The 19,031-nt window shown below is 36.3% G+C and overlaps 2 protein-coding genes across 2 annotated transcripts; both read left to right on the forward strand.

Moving 5' to 3' along the window:
• Positions 1-1,629: 1,629 nt before the first annotated feature.
• Positions 1,630-12,882, forward strand: LOC110115495 (S-adenosyl-L-methionine-dependent tRNA 4-demethylwyosine synthase). Its single transcript, XM_020848749.2, has 8 exons — positions 1,630-2,525; positions 8,976-9,091; positions 9,427-9,602; positions 10,361-10,551; positions 10,631-10,717; positions 11,247-11,404; positions 11,490-11,700; positions 12,682-12,882. Exons 1-8 carry the CDS (start codon positions 1,671-1,673, stop codon positions 12,880-12,882), a joined length of 1,995 nt encoding a protein of 664 aa, XP_020704408.1. The 5' UTR covers positions 1,630-1,670.
• A 1,375-nt stretch (positions 12,883-14,257) lies between these two features.
• LOC110115487 (pentatricopeptide repeat-containing protein At5g66520) lies at positions 14,258-16,641 on the forward strand. The gene has a single exon (XM_020848735.2). It carries the CDS (start codon positions 14,388-14,390, stop codon positions 16,260-16,262), a length of 1,875 nt encoding a protein of 624 aa, XP_020704394.1. The 5' UTR covers positions 14,258-14,387; the 3' UTR covers positions 16,263-16,641.
• Positions 16,642-19,031: the final 2,390 nt, after the last annotated feature.

The raw sequence follows: 19,031 nt of genomic DNA on the forward strand, positions 1-19,031 counted from the left end.
TATTATCCTCTATTTTCTTATGAAAATAATTTATTGTATATTTAACCTTAATAATATAATAAAATATGTATAATATTAGAATCATATAACATTATCTATTTTTATATTTCTGTAATTTATATAATAATTCAGATAAATATGTACATTCTTATGGAATATGTGATTATTAAAAATTAGGCAATAGAAAGTACAAAGAAACATTTCTCTCAAAAGTACAAGCAATAAAAAAAATAAAGCCTAATAAATTATATCTATAATATATGAAAGGGGCAAATTATTCAAATAGAATTATCTATGTTTTTTATTTTTCAATATAAATTCATTAATTACATATATTTTAGATGCTTTAAATATTAGAAAAAAAAACTATCATCACCGGTTGTTGCAATCGTCACCAATCTTTACTTAACATTACTACCTATCGACAATAACGATGGTTTCCGCCACATAAGTAAATAAAGAAAAATCATTGTTTCAATATGTTAAAAGCATTCTATTTCATATTAAACTATAAAAATGAATAAAACAAATTAAAAATATATTAAAATGATCTCCAATAGTCCATAAGTTTAAAAGATGAATTTATATGCAATATTTCTCATCTATATATTTAGTACATAAACTTTATTATTTACTCACTCAACATTTAAATATCAACAAAAATATCAATTACAACTAAATGCCATCAAAATCCCATCTTGCAACATGTCCCATCATTGTCGTCATCTTCAAATGTTGTTGGTCTTATTGCCTTCATTACATACCACCCATTTGAGAGAAATTATTACATCCAGAAATAAGACATAGAGAACCGTTCAGTTTTGTCTATGTGAACAATAAAAATATAGTTACTGTTCGTGACTGCAATCTTACTGTTCAACACTGCGCTTTTACTATTCACAAAGTCAAAACTGAGCGGTTCTCTTTATCCGATCTCCGCACGTAATAATCTCTCCCCATTTGACGAAGTCATAATAGAGCTCGCTAGAGCAATGTGACGATTGCTAACATGGGTGGATCCCCATATAAGTGAGGGGGGGCAAATGCCCACCCTCAAAAAAATTTTTTTTTAATTTTAGAGGGTATTTTTTGGAATATTTTGGGTATTTTGGGCATTTTGCCCCCTCTCAAAATTTTTTTTTGTCATAATTTTATCAATCCTAATCATTTTTGCCCATCTCCTACAAAAAAAATTTTTTTGCCCACCCTAAAAAAAGAAGCTGGATCCGCCCCTGATTGCTAAGAGCTTGCTAGGGGTGACATACCTATCATTATTGAGCTCAACAGGGCAAGGCATCGACGACACCAACATATGGAAGAGAAAATCACGATAGAGCTTGCTAGAGCAAGACAATATGGGACTTATGTAGGAAGTTGCAATGAAGCTCAATAGGGTAACACATCAATGAGATCTATAAAGAAAGTTGTGATGTAGTGATAACTTAGGATTAAAATTTATATGTTAAATATGTAGAATAAAACAATTTTTGATTGGTATTAATGAAAATCCCTATTTTAAAATACAGATTTTAGTATTTTTTTTTTTGGGAAAATTTTTTAGTACCTTTTACTGTCATAGTTAGTATGAAATATATATATTTACTTAACCGTAGCAATTGACTCACGTCGCCCATAGCTCATTTGATCGGAGGGTTGATACAGTATTCCAAATGATCAGCATCTCCACTCGCTCTCTCGGAGCCCGATTCGCTCTCGTGGCCCTTCTCTTCTCCTCCTCTGTCTTCTGCCTCTGGAAATCCCACTGGCTCCGTCGCCGCCGTCGCCTGTCCACCCTTTCGTTCGCAAGCCCTAACCCTAAACCTAACTTAACCGCAAAAATCTTCTTCGCCTCGCAAACCGGCACTTCGGAGTCCCTTGCTCGCAGGCTCGCCGCCCGCCTCTCTGCCCACGGTCTTGCGGCCAACCTTGTTGACCCCCGACATTACGAGCCAGAAGACCTGCCCAAGGAAACGTTCGTGCTCTTTGTAGTCTCCTCCTGGGAAGACGGTAAACCGCCGCCCAACGCCGCCTTCCTCGCCCAATGGCTTGCCGAGAGTGCCGCCGACTTCCGTGTTGGATCGCTGATACTCTCCAGTTGCCAGTTCGCAGTCTTCGGGGTCGGTTCTCGATCGTATGGCTCGACCTTCAATGCTGCCGCGCGGGACTTTGCGCGGTGGATGAAGGAGCTTGGTGCTGCGGAGATGATGCCGCTGTGGGATGGGGATGTGGACGGAGGGGAGGTTGACAGGGAATTCGATCTGTGGAGTGAGGGAATCATGAAGTTGATGAAGGGTGAAATGAGCTTGGGTGATGTAGCGGAGAGAGATGAAGTTGATGTGTTGGAAGAGGATGTGGAGTATGATGATGAGGAAGAGGATGTTGAGGGTGCGGAGGATGATGTTGTTGATTTGGAGGATATTGCTGGAAAAGCGCCGTCGAGAAAAATGAAGGCGGAGCTGGTGAATGGAAACGGTGTGATCAAGGAAATGGTTACACCAATTATTAGAAATAACTTGGAGAAACAGGTAATATTACTCGAGTTCTATTGCATATGATCATATTTCTTTTTAGCTTGTATTATCGCTTGATTATCGGCTAATTGATGAACATTGTGATAGTAACTTGAGAATGAATTTATGCTTGAGAATTTTCATTTTTCTGATATATTCTGTAAATATGTTAGCTAGTTCAATGAAGATCAATTTGGGCTTGTAGGGGAGTGCGACTTCATTGCTTTTCTTGTGAGTGGAGTCCTTTACCTTGGTAGGGTTCTGGTATGAGGAATATAGTGCAACTTCTTTTTAGTTTTTTTAATGGACGAGGACACAGCGTTGAGAAACTGTTGGATTATGTTAAGAAAATCCCAAATAGTTAGGATAATGCTAGTGATGATGATGATCTTGCAAGTGACAAAAACTTCTGATACATCAGGACAAATGAGAGCCGCCTTAAAAATGACCCATGGAAACTAACCCATTGTAGTAATCATTATTGGAATATATTCTCATTATCTTGAGTTTAGGAAATGTTTAAGTAAGCCGAAGAATCATATGTGCAGGTTTTAATGCCAGCTCAAGAAAAACGGCGATTTGAAAAGAATTTAAGCCACCTTCTTCACTCCCTAGATGTAACTCTGCTAAGTGGTTTATTTATTGAAAATATTGAGAGGCTTAATTCAATATGGGGATCTGTCTTTTTCTATTAAGGCTTTGATACTTGAGAGGGAAAAGTTTCTCTCCTTTTCATTCAATATATAGTTTGAAGTACAACGTACGAAATATTATATAGTTAAATATGCAATGTACAAAATATTAAAATGACTATAAGGTTCAAAGGATTGATAATATTACTTAAACAACATAGATATTTTCTGACCTTTCTTCAAAGTAATATGTCCAAAATACCAAGGCTTTCTGGCACCATCAGACATTCTTTTTCCCCGGCATGTTTAACTTATAATAAGGAACACTGATTGCATGTTCGCTATAGTTATCAAACAGTTGGTCATATTTAAGCAATACTTTTTACTGCAGAAAATTTTTTATTCTTTTCGGGATTCTGGAGGTTTGAGTTTCTGACTTATAAATGACAATCATGAAATGTTTGAGAAAAAAAAAAATAGAAATGAGGAAAAGCAATAAAGATCTGACAAATGGCACTCTGAAAAATTTACATGGGTATAGCTCCTGATTAAGGCTCCTAACTTTTGTTGGAATAGGAAGCATAAAGCAGGCAATTGTTTAATTGCAAGTTCAAGCATGGAATACATGCTGCCTCTTTCTATTGCAGGCAAACCCTTCTCCTTTTAATATACTTACTGCAAGTTTTATCTCAAAGATCTTCTTTAGTGTTATCAAGTTTCAACCAACAATTATCCAATAGGGCTTTCTTCATGTATTCAAGATTGAAAACTTCTAGACCACCTCCATTCTAGCTATTGCTCAACTTTTTTTTTTTTCGAACTAATCATATGGTACTTGTGGTTAGAATCAGTACTACACCAATGACCTTTTCCTAATCAATTTTTTTGGTCGACCCTTTGAAAAAGAAAGGAGAGACAATAAATTGGATGTCTAGAAAGAATGAAGGAACAAGCACTCCACTCAACAAACCATTTGAAAAAGGAAGGATAGACAATAAATTGGATGTCTAGAAAGAATGGAGTAAGGAACAAGCACTCCACTAAAAAGAACAGCTATGTAGTTAGAAAATCCTAGAAATTTTTTTGGCCTAAGTTTCATTAGGCAGATTAATGGCAATATTTTAATCAATACTATTACAACCCTTTAATCCAAATTAATGTTGATCAGGAAATGGCTACTCTGATTATCATTCTTATTCTACACGCAGTCATGGTATTAAACTATTAATTAGCTTCACTTATTGTTGAGGTTGAATAAAAAGTCAGTTCTGGGCATGATCAATAAAGCATATATAGCCAAGGAAAACTCAGTATCCAAGTCTTTGTTGGTCATTTTTAACACAATTCAGAAGACTTTTGATTTGGTAAATAGAAAATCTTTCACAAGATTCTTTCGTATGAATTATGGTGATCCAAGCTAGATTAAACTTGGCATGGTTAAATGATGTGGCACATCAAGTGGATAATTCAAATCAGCCAACTGGATCTATTACAAGAGTCTAGAGCAAAGGTCTAAGCTTGCAAAACTGCATGAACAAGAGCCCATTTTTAAGCCCTGCTAAAGGCCTAATGTTGGGATTATTTAAATGTAATTTTATTTTTATTTTTGTACATGTTAAATTGTCATTAAAACCATCCAAAGAATGGAGGTAGAAGAGACAATCCTAATAGGATTATTACTGACTTTAATGATTACTTCAGGAGAGTTAAAGTTGAAGCTCCCACCTATGATAACACTCATGACCCCAATTGGTTCTTAGATTGGTTAGTCTAGATGGATGATTTTTTTGACTAGTATAGAATGGATTACTAGTAGAGAGTTTTCTTTGCCAAAATGAAATTGATTGGACATGTCAAGACCTATTGAACTAATACTTTAGCCAAAGAATAGAGGTTAGAAAGGATCACTCTTTCCTACATTGACAGAAGAAGATATTAATTATCAAGTACTTTCCTAGGCACCATGATAAGAAATTGCATGGACAGTTATTGACACTAAGGCAAAATAACCTCCTTGTAATTGAGTATTTGAACACTTTTTATGTCCTAATTACTAAGATCGATTATGTTGATAATGATTAGCAACTAGCCAACAAATTTATGATTGGATTTATAATGGATGCAAAAGTAGATTTATTTGATCCCCAAGCCCTAAAAGAAACCTATCGTTATGCTTTGTTGGTGAAAAACAAAAAAATATTGCTTCTCTTTTAAGATAGAAAGGACAAATCCCCTCTATTATTCCATAGGCCTATTGTTAAACCCACTCCACCTACTAGCCTAGCCCATTTTCCCAAAGCATCTATTGATGAGAGTTCTAAAATATTTAAGAAAATCATCTATTTCAAATGTCACAAAAGGGGCATATGTAAAATCAATATAAAGCTCAAATCCTTTCTTAAAAGAAATTAAGACTTCTATAGATGATGACCTAAAATAAGTTTATGATGATAAACCTTTTTATAATGAGGAGTTAGAGTTCATAGATGACCATCAAATAATTATTATACGATATATGATTGTAACAAAAAATGAAATAGGGGATTGGATAAAGAAGAATATTTTTAGTATTTATATTATGTGTAATTGGAAAATGTGTAGGCTAGTCATAGATAAAGGAAGTACAATAAATGAAATCTCAACTGACGCAATCTCCATAGACAATTTTAAGAATAAACCACACCTTGGACTTTTTCTTGCTATTTGTATCAACTATACACTACGATGCACAGACACGAACACGGCGACACGGACACAACACGGACATGGTACACGTCAATTATTGAAAATTTAGGACACGGGCACGGGTTGGACACGACATTATAATTTTTATATTTAAAAAATAGTGTATAAAAATTAAATAAGTATAATTTTAAAAATAATTTGAAAATAATAAGTCATTTAACTAGAGTTTGTGCCTAAAATTATTAGCATTAGGATGTCGAGAGTTAGGCATTAATGTCGTTTATCAGTCACCAAGAGAAGATATGAAAATACCTTCATTGCCAAAGAGAAAAAAAATGAGAATATTTGATGAATGGGTATTAAGTGAAGCGTTGATTTGGTTTTGTGGATATGAAACAAGAAATTTAGTTTAAATCCAACATCCCCCCAAATACAAGAAATTATATTTTTAAAAAATTCATAAAATATTTAAGATACGTGTGTCGGACACGCGCGTCCAATTTTTATTTAATATTTTTTTAATCAGACACGTTTTCGGTGTGTTTGACACATGTCGGAGGAGTGTTGAACGAGTGTCGTGTCGGATACGTGTCGGACACTGCACTCCTCATTGAGGGAAATGTCGGTGCATCATAGACTATACATTTCTATTTATCATAAGTAGGTGTCTCATTCGCATAAAAATTGGTAGTTATGAAAATAAAAACTTGGTATGATGTCCTTCCCATGAACATTGATCACATTTTATTAAGTAGATCCTGATTGTATGACCAAAATTTAGCCCGCTATGATAGAAAAAATACTTATATTTCTAAATATTTTAATAAGATTATTAAATACATTCATGTTAAACTAACCCTTATCTGCAACTCAAACCAATCTAAAAAAAGGCTCTAAGCTTCAATTGGTTGTCACAGAAAATTCTATGGATTACCTTTTTTATTTCTAATTATAATTCCAACATCTTTTTTTTTTCACTTTTTTTAATAACTTCAACGGTAGAAATTATTATATTTGAAACTAAGAGTAGAGAATTTTCTTGACTGTCCTTCCTACACTTTTGCATGAAAAAGAAGTAACACTTAATTATGATGAGATTCTCATACTTGTTCTGGCCTCTCCTCTCATTTTTGAATTTAATAATGTTGTACCTAATGATCTTCCTGATAGATTACTCCGCTTGAGTCTATTCAAAATATCATCGACTTAACTCCAAGTTCACAGCTTCCCAACCTTTTACATTATAGGATGAGTCTCACTAAGCGTACTGAGCTTAGGAAAGGTTTAGTACAAGAAAATCTTAGTCCTTGTACAATTCCAAGCTTGTTAACCTTTAAATAAAGATGGCATATGGAGGACATATATTTATGGTCAGACCATCAATAAAGTCACTATCAAATATAGATTTAATATACCACGATTGGAAGCATGTTGGATTCGGTCTCAGGGCTAATTTTTTTAAAATTGATTTAAGAAGTATTTATCACTAAATTAAAATTTGATTGAGAGATTAATTGAAAACTGCTTTTAAGACTCCTTGATCGACTATAAATGATTGGTGATACCATCTGAACTTTTGAATGTTTCTAACACATTTGTGAGGTAAATACGCACCTATTTAAAATACCTCATAGAAAATATCTTGGTTGTTTATCATGATGACATCTTGATTTTTAGCGTAAGTGAAGCAAACCATCTGCAACACCTTAGACAAGTATTTGAAACCCTTAGGAAAAAGAAAAGCTACACAACAATCTAAATAAGTATTTCTTTTTACAAATTCAAGTGATTTTTATGGTATTCATTATTTTTAATGTTGTAATTAAACCTGACCTCTTTCAAAAATTCAAGCAATCTTTGACTGACCCTTACCCGAGAGTTTAATTGATTTTTATTTTTTATATTTTCAAAATTGATTTTTATTTTTTATATTTTATGTTAAGGACCAATATTGGAATTTTATAAATTTAATTTAATTTTTATTTTTTATATTTTCAAATGCCATTGAAACCATGTAAGATTGGCTACCTTAATGAAGGAGCATGAAAAATGAAATGTTTTAATGAAAATATTAGAACTCTCCTCTTTTATTAAGTGTCCATTCCATCCCTCCCTTATAAAAGATGAAAACTTAAGGTTTCTTTTATTGCTGGTAAATAGAAGTTGTTATGTCATAAAATTTCTAATATTGAATGAAATCATTTGGCTGAATAATATATCTTCTTGTTTGCTTGTGTTTCGGTGGTTTTAATATTTCTTTTTTTTAATGAGATTGTATAATTATCTTTTTTATTTTATGATTAGTTGCCTTTTTTTTTCAAACAAGTGCGCTAAATCATCATAACATCTTCTCCCACATCCTAAGCCTCTTACAAGACCAACCACTACACAACTCAAACCATGCAATCACATGAAACCTCGCTAGTAGCTCAAGACAAACAAAGCAAGACTAGAACCTAGTTTTGTTTCTACTCCTCGACACCTATTTAAACTCCACCAAATTTTATTTTAACATCTACTCTAAATTATTAGTCCACATCCTAAGCTCATTCTTTCCAAGCATTTTCAGCCATTTGTAAAATCCTCTATGTAATCTTTAAAATCAGCTTAAACTAGCCCAATTTAAATTAGCCTTGGCATTCCCACCATTATACGCCTCCAAATTTCTCACTATTCCACCGCAAACTCCAAAGCACTTTCTTAAATATTAAACCAAAGATCTATAGCATTTTCTATCCATTATTCTCACTGAAAGGTCACCATCATCATCATGAAAGGCTTAGCAATCAAAGTAATCCTATCAATGTAACTGAGAAATCATAATACGTCTATCACAATGTGGATTTCAGGAACATCAACTTAGGGACTTTTCTTTGATTAAACTTACCAGTATTTGATCTGAAACTAGATATGTACTCATTGTTTTTCATGCTTGATTTAGCAAGTAATGAATGCATTTGATTGTTGGAAAGTTACTTGTCACATATTTCTAGTTTAGCAAATCTTGTTGATTTTTCTAGTCGTTATTTGTTTTTGTATAAATTTTTTCATATTCCGCCTATTATTTATTTTTGTTTAGAGTCTCGTTACATGAGTTCTCATTGAAGAGGCCAACATTTTTGTGACTTGCACCTCTTCATCAATGCAGGGATACAAGATTATTGGTTCACATAGTGGTGTTAAAATTTGTAGATGGACAAAGGCACAACTCCGAGGACGTGGGGGCTGCTACAAGCACTCATTTTATGGGATTGAGAGTCATAGGTAATGATTGCATAACTTGATAACAATGCTGTTGATTGGAGCACCATCTAATGTTTATTGCTGTTGAATTTTCCAAATATTTCTCTAACATGTTTTTACCTTCTGTGTCACTATATTGTTGTTTTGTTCTGTGACAAAGGCACATTGGTTTTGATTTTGTACTTTTTTCATTCCTTAGTGATTTTTTTTTATTTTTTTTTATTTTTGTATCCACCGCAGTCATAGCTCTAGGAACCTGTAATAGAGATTATAATATAGGATTCTAGCTATGAGTTGTATGTTTGGTTGAAGTATTCTTCCCGCTTTCATTATTTTTTTCTTTCTGTCTTCTCAAGGTGCATGGAAGCAACCCCAAGCTTAGCATGTGCAAATAAGTGTGTTTTTTGTTGGAGGCATCATACTAATCCTGTGGGAAAAGAATGGCGGTGGAAGATGGATGATCCTCTTGTTATTGTGGATGCTGCCATCGACCAGCATACTAAAATGATAAAGCAAATGAAGGGTGTCCCAGGTGTGTTTGTATTTTATGATTCTTCCACTCTCAGAGTAGTATGCAAAATTCTCCTGTATGATGGCGTGGTCATTATACATCCTAACGCAAGCAAGGTTAAATGAATTCATGTATATTTTCATTTAATAATTGATACTTGGAGATCGACTAAGAGCATCTCCAATGGAACGGCAAACAACTGTTTGCCATTCTTCCGTCGCTCCAACCGAGCGGCAATTCTTACGTCATTTCATCGCGGATGAACAGTGCGACGTCAATATTGACGTTGTACTGTTTATCTTCGCCATTTTTTTGTCTCTATCGAACTTGCCGAAGAAACGCACGAAAGAAGAGAACGACCGTTACGGGACAAAATGGAGTTCGATTGGAGATGAATCACGGCATTTTTTAGTTTCACGGCATTTTTGAATGAAAAATGAGATTTTCGGTTGGAGATGCCCTAATGCTTTTGGTAAGAGAGATTTGTTACTTATATGGTAGTTTTCAGACTTTCTATAATCAACCTGTCACACCCTTATTTGAGCTGTAGACAATTTTTTAAATGAAATCGTTTTTCTGTCAAGATTTGCGACTTCCCTGAGTAGCCATGATCAATTTTGATAGAACTTAAAAAAAAAAATCCTCCACCAATTGTTATCAATACCTGACTATTTTTTAAAACATATACTGGAAGAAAAAAATCTGGTTAGCAATCATCTAGCGATAACCTTAACAAGCATTTTCTCCATGTTCATACCTTTCTTTTCTGTTTACTACAGGGGTGAAGGAACAGCAGTTTCTTGAAGGTCTATCTCCCCGACACTGTGCTTTGTCTCTTGTCGGTGAACCAATCATGTATCCGGAGATAAATAGACTAATCGAGGAACTGCACCGCAGGCACATTTCTACTTTTCTTGTTACAAATGCCCAATTTCCAGACAGAATAAAGATGTTAAAACCTATTACCCAGGTTTGTACAGCCAAATAGATGCAATGCATTCTATTATGCCCAGATAACTAACGAATTTACATATTTGAAACATTCGCAGTTATATGTGAGTGTTGATGCAGCAACAAAGGAGAGCTTGAAGGCAGTTGATAGACCACTTTTTGGAGACTTTTGGGAGCGCTTTGTTGTGAGTTTTATTCTTAAGAGTCCGTTATATTGGTTGTCAAGTGCGTGTTGATTATTTTTTTCCAAAAATAAATCTACATTATGGATGTTTAGTTTCAAATGATAATCTGACATTTGTCCCAGAAATTGATAATGTACCTTAGGGTGTCATAGATTTTCTTTCATCTACAAATTTGGATACACAAACGGAGGCCTTCCGATGACCCTGTTAGGAAAGTTGAGGTATTAGGTTTGACTTATGTTAAGAAAGGTATAGGTAAACCTAAAAAAGACTTGGTTAGAAAATATTAGAAATGATCTTTCTTTATTATATTTAAATAAGAAATTGACTTTTGACAGGACGCAATGGCGAAAAAGGATTTTTGTAGCCGACCCCATGTAGTGGGACAAAGGCTTGATGTTTCTTTTTGTTGTTGTTGTACAAATTTGGATACACATTCATTCTCATTTCTTAATCATTTATCCTAGAAAGGCATTCTCATCTTCTCTCCTACTATTGCTTTTTCTTAATCATTTATCTATTTTGACAGGATTCTCTGAAAGCTTTGCATGACAAACAACAGAGGACGGTTTACCGTCTAACTCTTGTTAAAGGATGGAATGCAGAAGAAGTAGACGCATATGCTAACTTGCTAGGCCTTGGAGAACCAGATTTCATTGAGATCAAGGGTGTCACGTACTGTGGCTCGTAAGTTTCTTATTTTCTTTCCTTTAGGCCATTCTTGTTAGCCATGGCCCTGTTATGAAAGGTTTCACCATTGTTTCTTTTACAGAACTGCCACATCAAAGTTGACAATGGAGAATGTTCCCTGGCATTCTGATGTTAAAGAGTTCTCTGAAACTTTGGCCATCAAAAGCAATGGCCTGTATGAAGTAGCTTGTGAGCATGTCCATTCTTGCTGTGTTCTTCTGGCAAAAGTTGACAAGTTCAAAATCAATGGCCAGTGGCACACTTGGATAGACTATGAAAGGTTTCATGATCTAGTAAGCCTTTACTCTGCTGCTCTTTCCAGTTCTTTTTCATTAAAACTAGTAAGTGATTTGGAGCTCATTTGTGAAATTTTTAGTGTAAGCATTTGTTTCCTAGAAAGCAAATTTTGTTTTTGAAACTCACAATCGTTTAGATGTGTAGTGAGATCAGCTTTTAAGGCTTGAAAGCAGTGGTGGAATTAAGAGGTGGGGCTATGTAAATTTATAATAAATCTCTTAAATTATATATTATGTTAAAAAAAATTTGTTACTAAGTTTAATGCAAAATAAGATGGAAGATGATAACATATTTTGTGAAGGATGTTGTAAATAGTTTTGAAGTAGAGTCAAAGGCTGATAAATTTGATGTGATGAAGAATTGTTAAGCATAATCTAGGTTTTGTTTGGGACAACTTTCTTACCGCTTCATAAAGCAGCATTTTAGTACAAAAATTTTAATTTTTAAACTAGAAAGCTGCTTTAAGAAGCAGTAAGAAAGTTGTCCCAAACGAAGCCTTCATGTCTTAGTAAACTTTAGGTTTCTTTTAGAATAACTTTCTTACTTCTTTCTTTAGTATTAAAAATTATCATTAAAAAACTGTTTTAAAAAGCAGCAAGAAAATTGTCCCAAACAAAGGTTTTTATTTGGGACAGCTTTCTTGCTGATTCTTAATTGCTTTAAGAAGCAGTAAGAAAGTCGTCCCAAACAAAGCCTTCATGTCTTAGTCAACTTTAGGTTTCTTTTAGAATAGTTTTCTTACTTCTTTCTAAAACTGTTTTTTTAGTATAAAAAATTATCATTAAAAAACTATTTTAAAAAGCAGCAAGAAAATTGTCCCAAATGAAGGTTTCGTTTGGGACAGATTTCTTGCTGAGCAGCTTTCTAGAACAAAAATTTTAATTTTTCATCAAAAAGCTGCTTTGAGAAGCTGTAAGGAAGCCGTCCCATGAAGCCAAAATCTTAATCATAAACTGATTTTTTTTAATGGGATGTAGGTGGCTTCAGGAAAGCCCTTTGGAACTGAAGACTACATGGCTGTCACACCATCTTGGGCTGTCTATGGTGCAGAGGAAGGTGGATTTGATCCAAAACAGTTCCGCTACAAAAAGGAGCGTCGCCATGGACCTGCAGCCCTTAAAAACGAAAAATTATTAGGTGCGGAGCGTGCACCGTCCACACAAGCACTAGTTATTTAGCGGTACCCAATACTTGTGCGGACGGTTCTCCCCATCCGCACTCCGCACCTAATAATCTCTCCTTAAAAACTAGTTGGTTTTTTTTATAGCGGCAGAAAAAATCTAGCCATAGTTCAATTACAGTAACAGATCTGATGTTTTTATCTAATATTTTATGCAATGTAAAATTATTTTTTAAGGCCATTTAAAATTTCATTCAGTAAAATAATATTTTATGGCATTTGAATTCATAATGCATTGATTGGAAATAAATTTGAGAATGTTGATAGGCCTTTTAGTGCTTTAGAAAGCTAGGAGATTTTCACTATATGATAATCATGTGAAATAATGGAAGCTGGTTAGGTCGTGACAATTACTTTGTTTAAATTGGGTTTATAGAGCAATAATAATAATAATATCAGTCTTTATTTTGACAATGCTGGATTGATTAAATTTATTTTTATTTTTTTCACAATCTTATCCTATTAATAATCAAATTATCATTTAAGTCTAATAAGAAATAATCATTTCTAATTATTACGTGCGGAGATTGGGTGCAAGCGGTATTGAGTCAACGGTGATGTGGGGCATTTTGGTTGGCCTCGGGGTGATGTTTGGTGCTCGCATAGAATAGTTAATCCATGATTGAATACATTGGAGGAAAAAAAGTATGTAGTTGACCCTACGTAGTGGATAAATATTTGATATTGTTGTTGTTGTCAAGGCACTAGTAGATGATAATAAATGTGTGTGTGCAACTAGAGCAATATCATATTATGAATTTTGAGAAATTATTCTGCGTGGACATCAGACAGTTCGGAGGTAAATTATAATGCTCCATGTCATTTGGTACATAGCAAAAAAAAAGACCTGATGCGTTCTGATCACCTTCGAACGGCGTCCGTATCCACGCAGAATAATTTTACATTGACCCCTTTTTTGGGTTTTCAGCTATGTGCATCGAATTTGAAAAATGGAAGCGATTTAGCAAATATTAAAGCTTCCAATTTTTGAAAATTAAAAAATGGGAAATTTGTTTGGTAAAAAGATCTCCACATAAGTGGTATACAAAAATTACCACGCTTCCATATAAGTATAAATGAACTATAATTAATTTGCATATTTTATTTATTTTAAAATAAATCTACTGCTTAGAAACTAAATTCATGATATTATGTATCAACTTTTCTCTAAGAAACGCCTTCAATAATTTCAGCAATAACATTAAGAGGTATTTTACACGCAAATTATAATTTAAAATAATTTAAAATATTATTAATATTAAATTATTGAATATAAATATTTTTAAAACATTTAAATCAGTAAAATAAATTCATCCACATTACATATATAAACTTTAAATCCAAGATAAAAAAAATGAGCTGCCTCATATATATCTTTAGATGCATAACTAAAAAATTATACAAATATTTATAGAATATCCAAATTTCTATACCGTTTACCCCAATGAGACTGTAACACTCCGTGGTGTGCAACATATTCGAAGGGGGAGCCAGCTTCATCAAATGGCTTCTTCCTGCCTCGCTCCCCTTTCCTCTCCCCTTTGCAGCCAAGACTCTTCCCTTTCCCAGCCAAATTCAAATATAGCCTTTTCCTCCCCCTCCCACCTCCAACAACTCCACTCCCTCCTCATCAAATCCGGCGCTCCCATCTCCTCCCTCTCCTTCCCCCAAATCGCCTCCGTCTGCGCCCTCTCCTCCCCCTCCGCCTTCTCTTACGCTCGCCACCTCTTCCACCGCTCCGCCGACTCGCCGGAGATCTTCCTCTGGAACTCCCACCTTAATACCCTCTCCTCCTCTTCCCCTTCGGACGCGCTCCTCCTCTTTAATCGTCTGCTCTCCTCGAATCTCCTCCCCAACACCTTCTCCTGCTCCTTTGCCCTCAAAGCTTGCACCCAGTTATCTCATTGCCTTCTCACCGGCAAAACCATCCATGCCTTGATCTTGAAGTTGGGTTTCGATCCCGACGTTTTCTTACACAACACTTTGGTTCACATGTACTCTTCTTTTGGCGCAATGGCGGACGCACGTCTCATGTTTGAGAAAATGCCGAAGAGAGATGCAGTGAGTTATAACATAATGATTGCCCGCTTGACGAAGGATGGGGAGATGGAACTTGCACGTGAGATGTTTGATGATATGCCTGAGCGTAGTGTTAGGTCATGGACTTCTCTGATTGCTGGGTATGTGCAGTGGAAGAATCCGAGGGAGGCGGTGCGGCTGTTTGTTGAAATGGAGGAGGTTGGTGTGAGGCCTAATGAGGTTACTGTGGTGGCTGTACTCGCGGCTTGTGCTGATCTTGGGGCGCTTGATTTGGGGAAGAGAGTTCATCAGTATGGAAACCGGTTTGGGTTTTTAAAAAATGTTAGAGTTTGTAATACTCTGATTGATATGTACATCAAGTGTGGTTGCGTGCAAATTGCACGAAAAGTGTTTGATGAAATGGCAGAGAGGACCGTGGTATCGTGGTCTGCTATGATTCATGGGTATGCAATTCATGGACAAGGAGATGATGCTCTGGAGCTATTTGCGGAGATGAGGAAGGCCGGTATTCGACCCAACCCAGTAACATTTGTTGGATTACTCCATGCTTGCAGCCATATGGGTTTGTTGGAACAAGGTCGGAAATTCTTCCAAAGCATGATTTGTGATTACAACATTGTCCCAGAGATCGAGCATTATGGTTGCATGGTGGACCTTTTGAGTCGAGCTGGCCTGCTTGATGAAGCCCTGGACTTCATAAGGAAAATGCAAATCAAGCCCAATGGTGTTGTTTGGGGGGCTTTGCTTGGTGGGGCTAGAGTTTACAAGAGGGTTGACATGGGCGAGGAAGCTATTCGGCAACTTACTGATCTGGACCCTTCAAATGATGGTTATTACGTCGTTTTATCAAACATTTATGCTGATGCTGGAAGATTCGATGATGCAGCTAAAGTTCGTCGCTTGATGAGGAATAAAGGAGTGAAGAAGACCCCAGGGTGGAGCACAGTAGCAGTGGATGGTGTGATCCATGAGTTTGTTGCTGGGGAGAGTGATCATGCTCAGATTCTAGAGATATACAGGAAATGGGATGACTTGTTGGTGGAATTAAGAGTTAGAGGTTATGTTCCAGATACTTCAGTGGTGCTACTTGACATGGAAGAAAGCGAGAAGGAGTCTGTCTTGTACCGACATAGCGAAAAACTGGCTGTTGTATTTGGGTTGATGAGTACACCACCTGGGAAAGTGATTAGAATTATGAAAAACCTTAGGGTGTGCAACGACTGCCATGCAGCTCTGAAATTGATATCAGAGATAGCCAAACGAGAGATTATAGTGCGTGATCGAAATCGGTTCCATTGTTTCAGCGATGGGTTTTGTTCCTGCAGAGATTATTGGTAGAAGAGTCATTTGTATTTCAAGCTGTCTTCGTAATCCTATATTTATATCAACCTCCATAATCCATAAGGAAGATGGGTTTATCATGTGATAGATCCTCCTTCGGTTCAGAACTTGTCATAAAAATGGAAGCTTTGGTTGCTCCAATTTCTCCTTTCAAATAGCCATTAGCCATCGTATCCATTGATGTAAAATGTATACTGCTACACCTCCAATGCAGAAATTTTCCATCCCAAATACCTCCTGATGCCTGTTGGAATGCTGTTTTATGGGTAATATTAATGTTAAGGTTGTGAGACAAATTCTTCCAAACAGAATGTGGAATTTTGACCTTTTGTGTCACGTTGCCAGTTACAAGCTATGGTATGGATGGCATTCACAACTTGAATAATGTTGGCATTTCCTAAAGCATCTATTATCTAGCATTGTACTTTGGGTAAAATGGTTGTCCTCTTCCTATAGTCTTTGGTGTGCGCCTGAGAAGCATACTTTGCAATATTCTTGGTGTTCCTTGCAGGAGCAGGACTTGCAACTATCCAAAGGTCTGCCACTGAGACATTTTGCTACTGCTCTGAACTGTTAAACCTCCAGAGATAAAATCCGTCTATTGTTCAGAGTGATGGTGAAATAGATGGGAATATTATCAACAGAATTCAAATTGGATGGTTGAAGTGGAGGAATGCATCAGGCTTGTTGTGCGATAGAAAAATCCCCCTCAAACATAAAGGAAAATTATATAAGATGGTGGTGAGACCTGCAATGCTTTATGGTGCCGAATGTTGGCCATTAAAAGAGAAGCATAATACTAAGTTAAGTGTTGTAGAGATGAGGATGCATAGGTGGATGAGTGGCTATATGATGAGGTCATCGACAGACATTTTAGGCAGGTTTATCGGCGAAGGAATCGTAGATCGACGGCTACGATCAGAAGTTTATATTTTTAATGTTGTCATGTCATTTTTATGTAATTTTATTTCATGTATCTTTTATTTTATGCACTAGTGACTTTTTCGCCCTTATAAAGGCGTAGTGTTTGTTGTAGCCCAAGGAGCATGTGAGTCTTTTTTTTCATGCTTTGAGACCTTTATAAAGGGGTCTCCTCTTATTGTATGAGCTAATGTTTTATTACTAAAATTTTCTGAAATTTTCTTTCGTCTTCTTGCTTGAGAGCTTGAGAGATAAGAGAGAGGAGACTTAGGAGAGGCTCCACCCGAAATACCCAACAGCCCGCCCCGGCGAGCTCTTGGTTTTACTTGTGAGTTCACTGTTTCTTCCTTCCCCACCAATTCCTCCACACATCCGCCTCTTTCCCTGCAGCCAAATCCCGAAATTCCCTCTCCCTGTTCTGCCCGACCTCCCTCACCAGCCCCTTGCCACCGGCTGTGCTAGCCGCCGGCTCCAACCAGGCCACCGAACCCCCTAGCCCATCCCGTCACTCCCCTGGGAAGATCCCGCCGCCCAATTCACCTTGGATTTTGAAATTCCTGCCATCAAGTCTATCATTATTTCTTTCTTAATGTAACTCCCTACATTTAGGAATAGATCTAATTGAAATCTCATCCTATTTGAATTCCAATTTCAATCTCCTTAATTGATTAAATTCCTGAATATTAAAATCTGGATTTAATTAATTAATGGGGCCCACTACTTAAGAAAATTTTCCCTCTTTCTTCCTTTGCTTGGCCGGCCCCAACACCTAGCGGTTTCTCTCTCTTTGCCACCTAAGCGTCTATTAATTACCCCCTTAATTTCTCTCCCTAATGGCTGCCCCCTTTTTATTTTGATTGAGGGAGAGTTTAATGATAAAATAACTTCTCCCTCCAAGCCTAAAAAAAATCTGAAATTCAAATTTCAGATTTTCTCCTTGTCCCTCCCTAGCTCTCGGCCCAACCCTCCTTCCTTGTTTTCTTCCCGCCTTGCCTCAATGTTGAATGGCGGATTCGGAGCTTGAGTGGGGATTAGTCTTCCACGCCGACGGGAGCATTGATATCCCACGTTCTCCTTGCTTTGACGTAGGATTTGAAGACGACGCCACAATCGAAGAGTACTTGGAGTGAGTCGTCCCGATTCTCGCAAGTATCTTCGACCGACAGTTTCGTGATTCCACTTGGACAATCATCGGACGCCATCCACCATCACCTTCTCCGGCTACCACCTCTCCGGTAACGAAGTCTTTCGTCTCTTTTTCCGTAGTAGTGCTCTCCATCTTCGCGTGGCTCTTTCATCTCCGCTAAAGCCCAAGAGTGAACGAGTGAGAGGTTGCTCAAGGTGAAATTCTTCCTTATTAATTGTGGGATTATTGTTATGAGCAATTAAGTATATCTTTTATTTTTGGATTATTATGAATTGTTGGGTTATCTCAAAGAAACTCTTCGCCTAAGCGAGTTAATTACCTAGAATAATTTATTCCTCTATTTTGTTGGTAATAAATTTGTATCGGCAAGTTTTAATTAATTCTTGTTTTAATTTCCGCACGCAATTCCTCCGTGGTCTCACATCATTTTGGTATCAGAGCAATGCTAGCATGCTTTGCTCATGCTAGATGCATCCTAGGAATCTCCTTTTAGCTTGCCATTAAGATTTTGCATGCATATCATTGCGTCGTTAAGTTTTCTTCACTGTTTCCCTGCTGTTTTCGCAATTCCTGCACATGTTCTTTGGCATTTAGGTCGTCTTAGCCAGTGTCTAGCTGCTGCCTTTGAGTCCGTAGTGTTTCTATCTACTTAGGACTTTTGGATTTGTGTTTGGAACTGCTGTCCCCTCACTTCCAGC

This window comes from Dendrobium catenatum, unplaced genomic scaffold (genome assembly GCF_001605985.2).
Source record: "Dendrobium catenatum unplaced genomic scaffold, ASM160598v2 fragScaff_scaffold_1483, whole genome shotgun sequence".
Lineage (NCBI taxonomy): Eukaryota > Viridiplantae > Streptophyta > Magnoliopsida > Asparagales > Orchidaceae > Dendrobium > Dendrobium catenatum.

Bases quoted from the DNA above. Each gene is read 5' to 3' on its own strand.
- LOC110115495 (XM_020848749.2), top strand. From the start codon at position 1,671: ATGATCAGCATCTCCACTCGCTCTCTCGGAGCCCGATTCGCTCTCGTG. The intron at 2,526-8,975 runs GTAATATTACTC...TCATCAATGCAG, and splicing joins GAAATAACTTGGAGAAACAG to GGATACAAGATTATTGGTTC. The intron at 9,092-9,426 runs GTAATGATTGCA...TGTCTTCTCAAG, and splicing joins TATGGGATTGAGAGTCATAG to GTGCATGGAAGCAACCCCAA.
- LOC110115487 (XM_020848735.2), top strand. From the start codon at position 14,388: ATGGCTTCTTCCTGCCTCGCTCCCCTTTCCTCTCCCCTTTGCAGCCAA.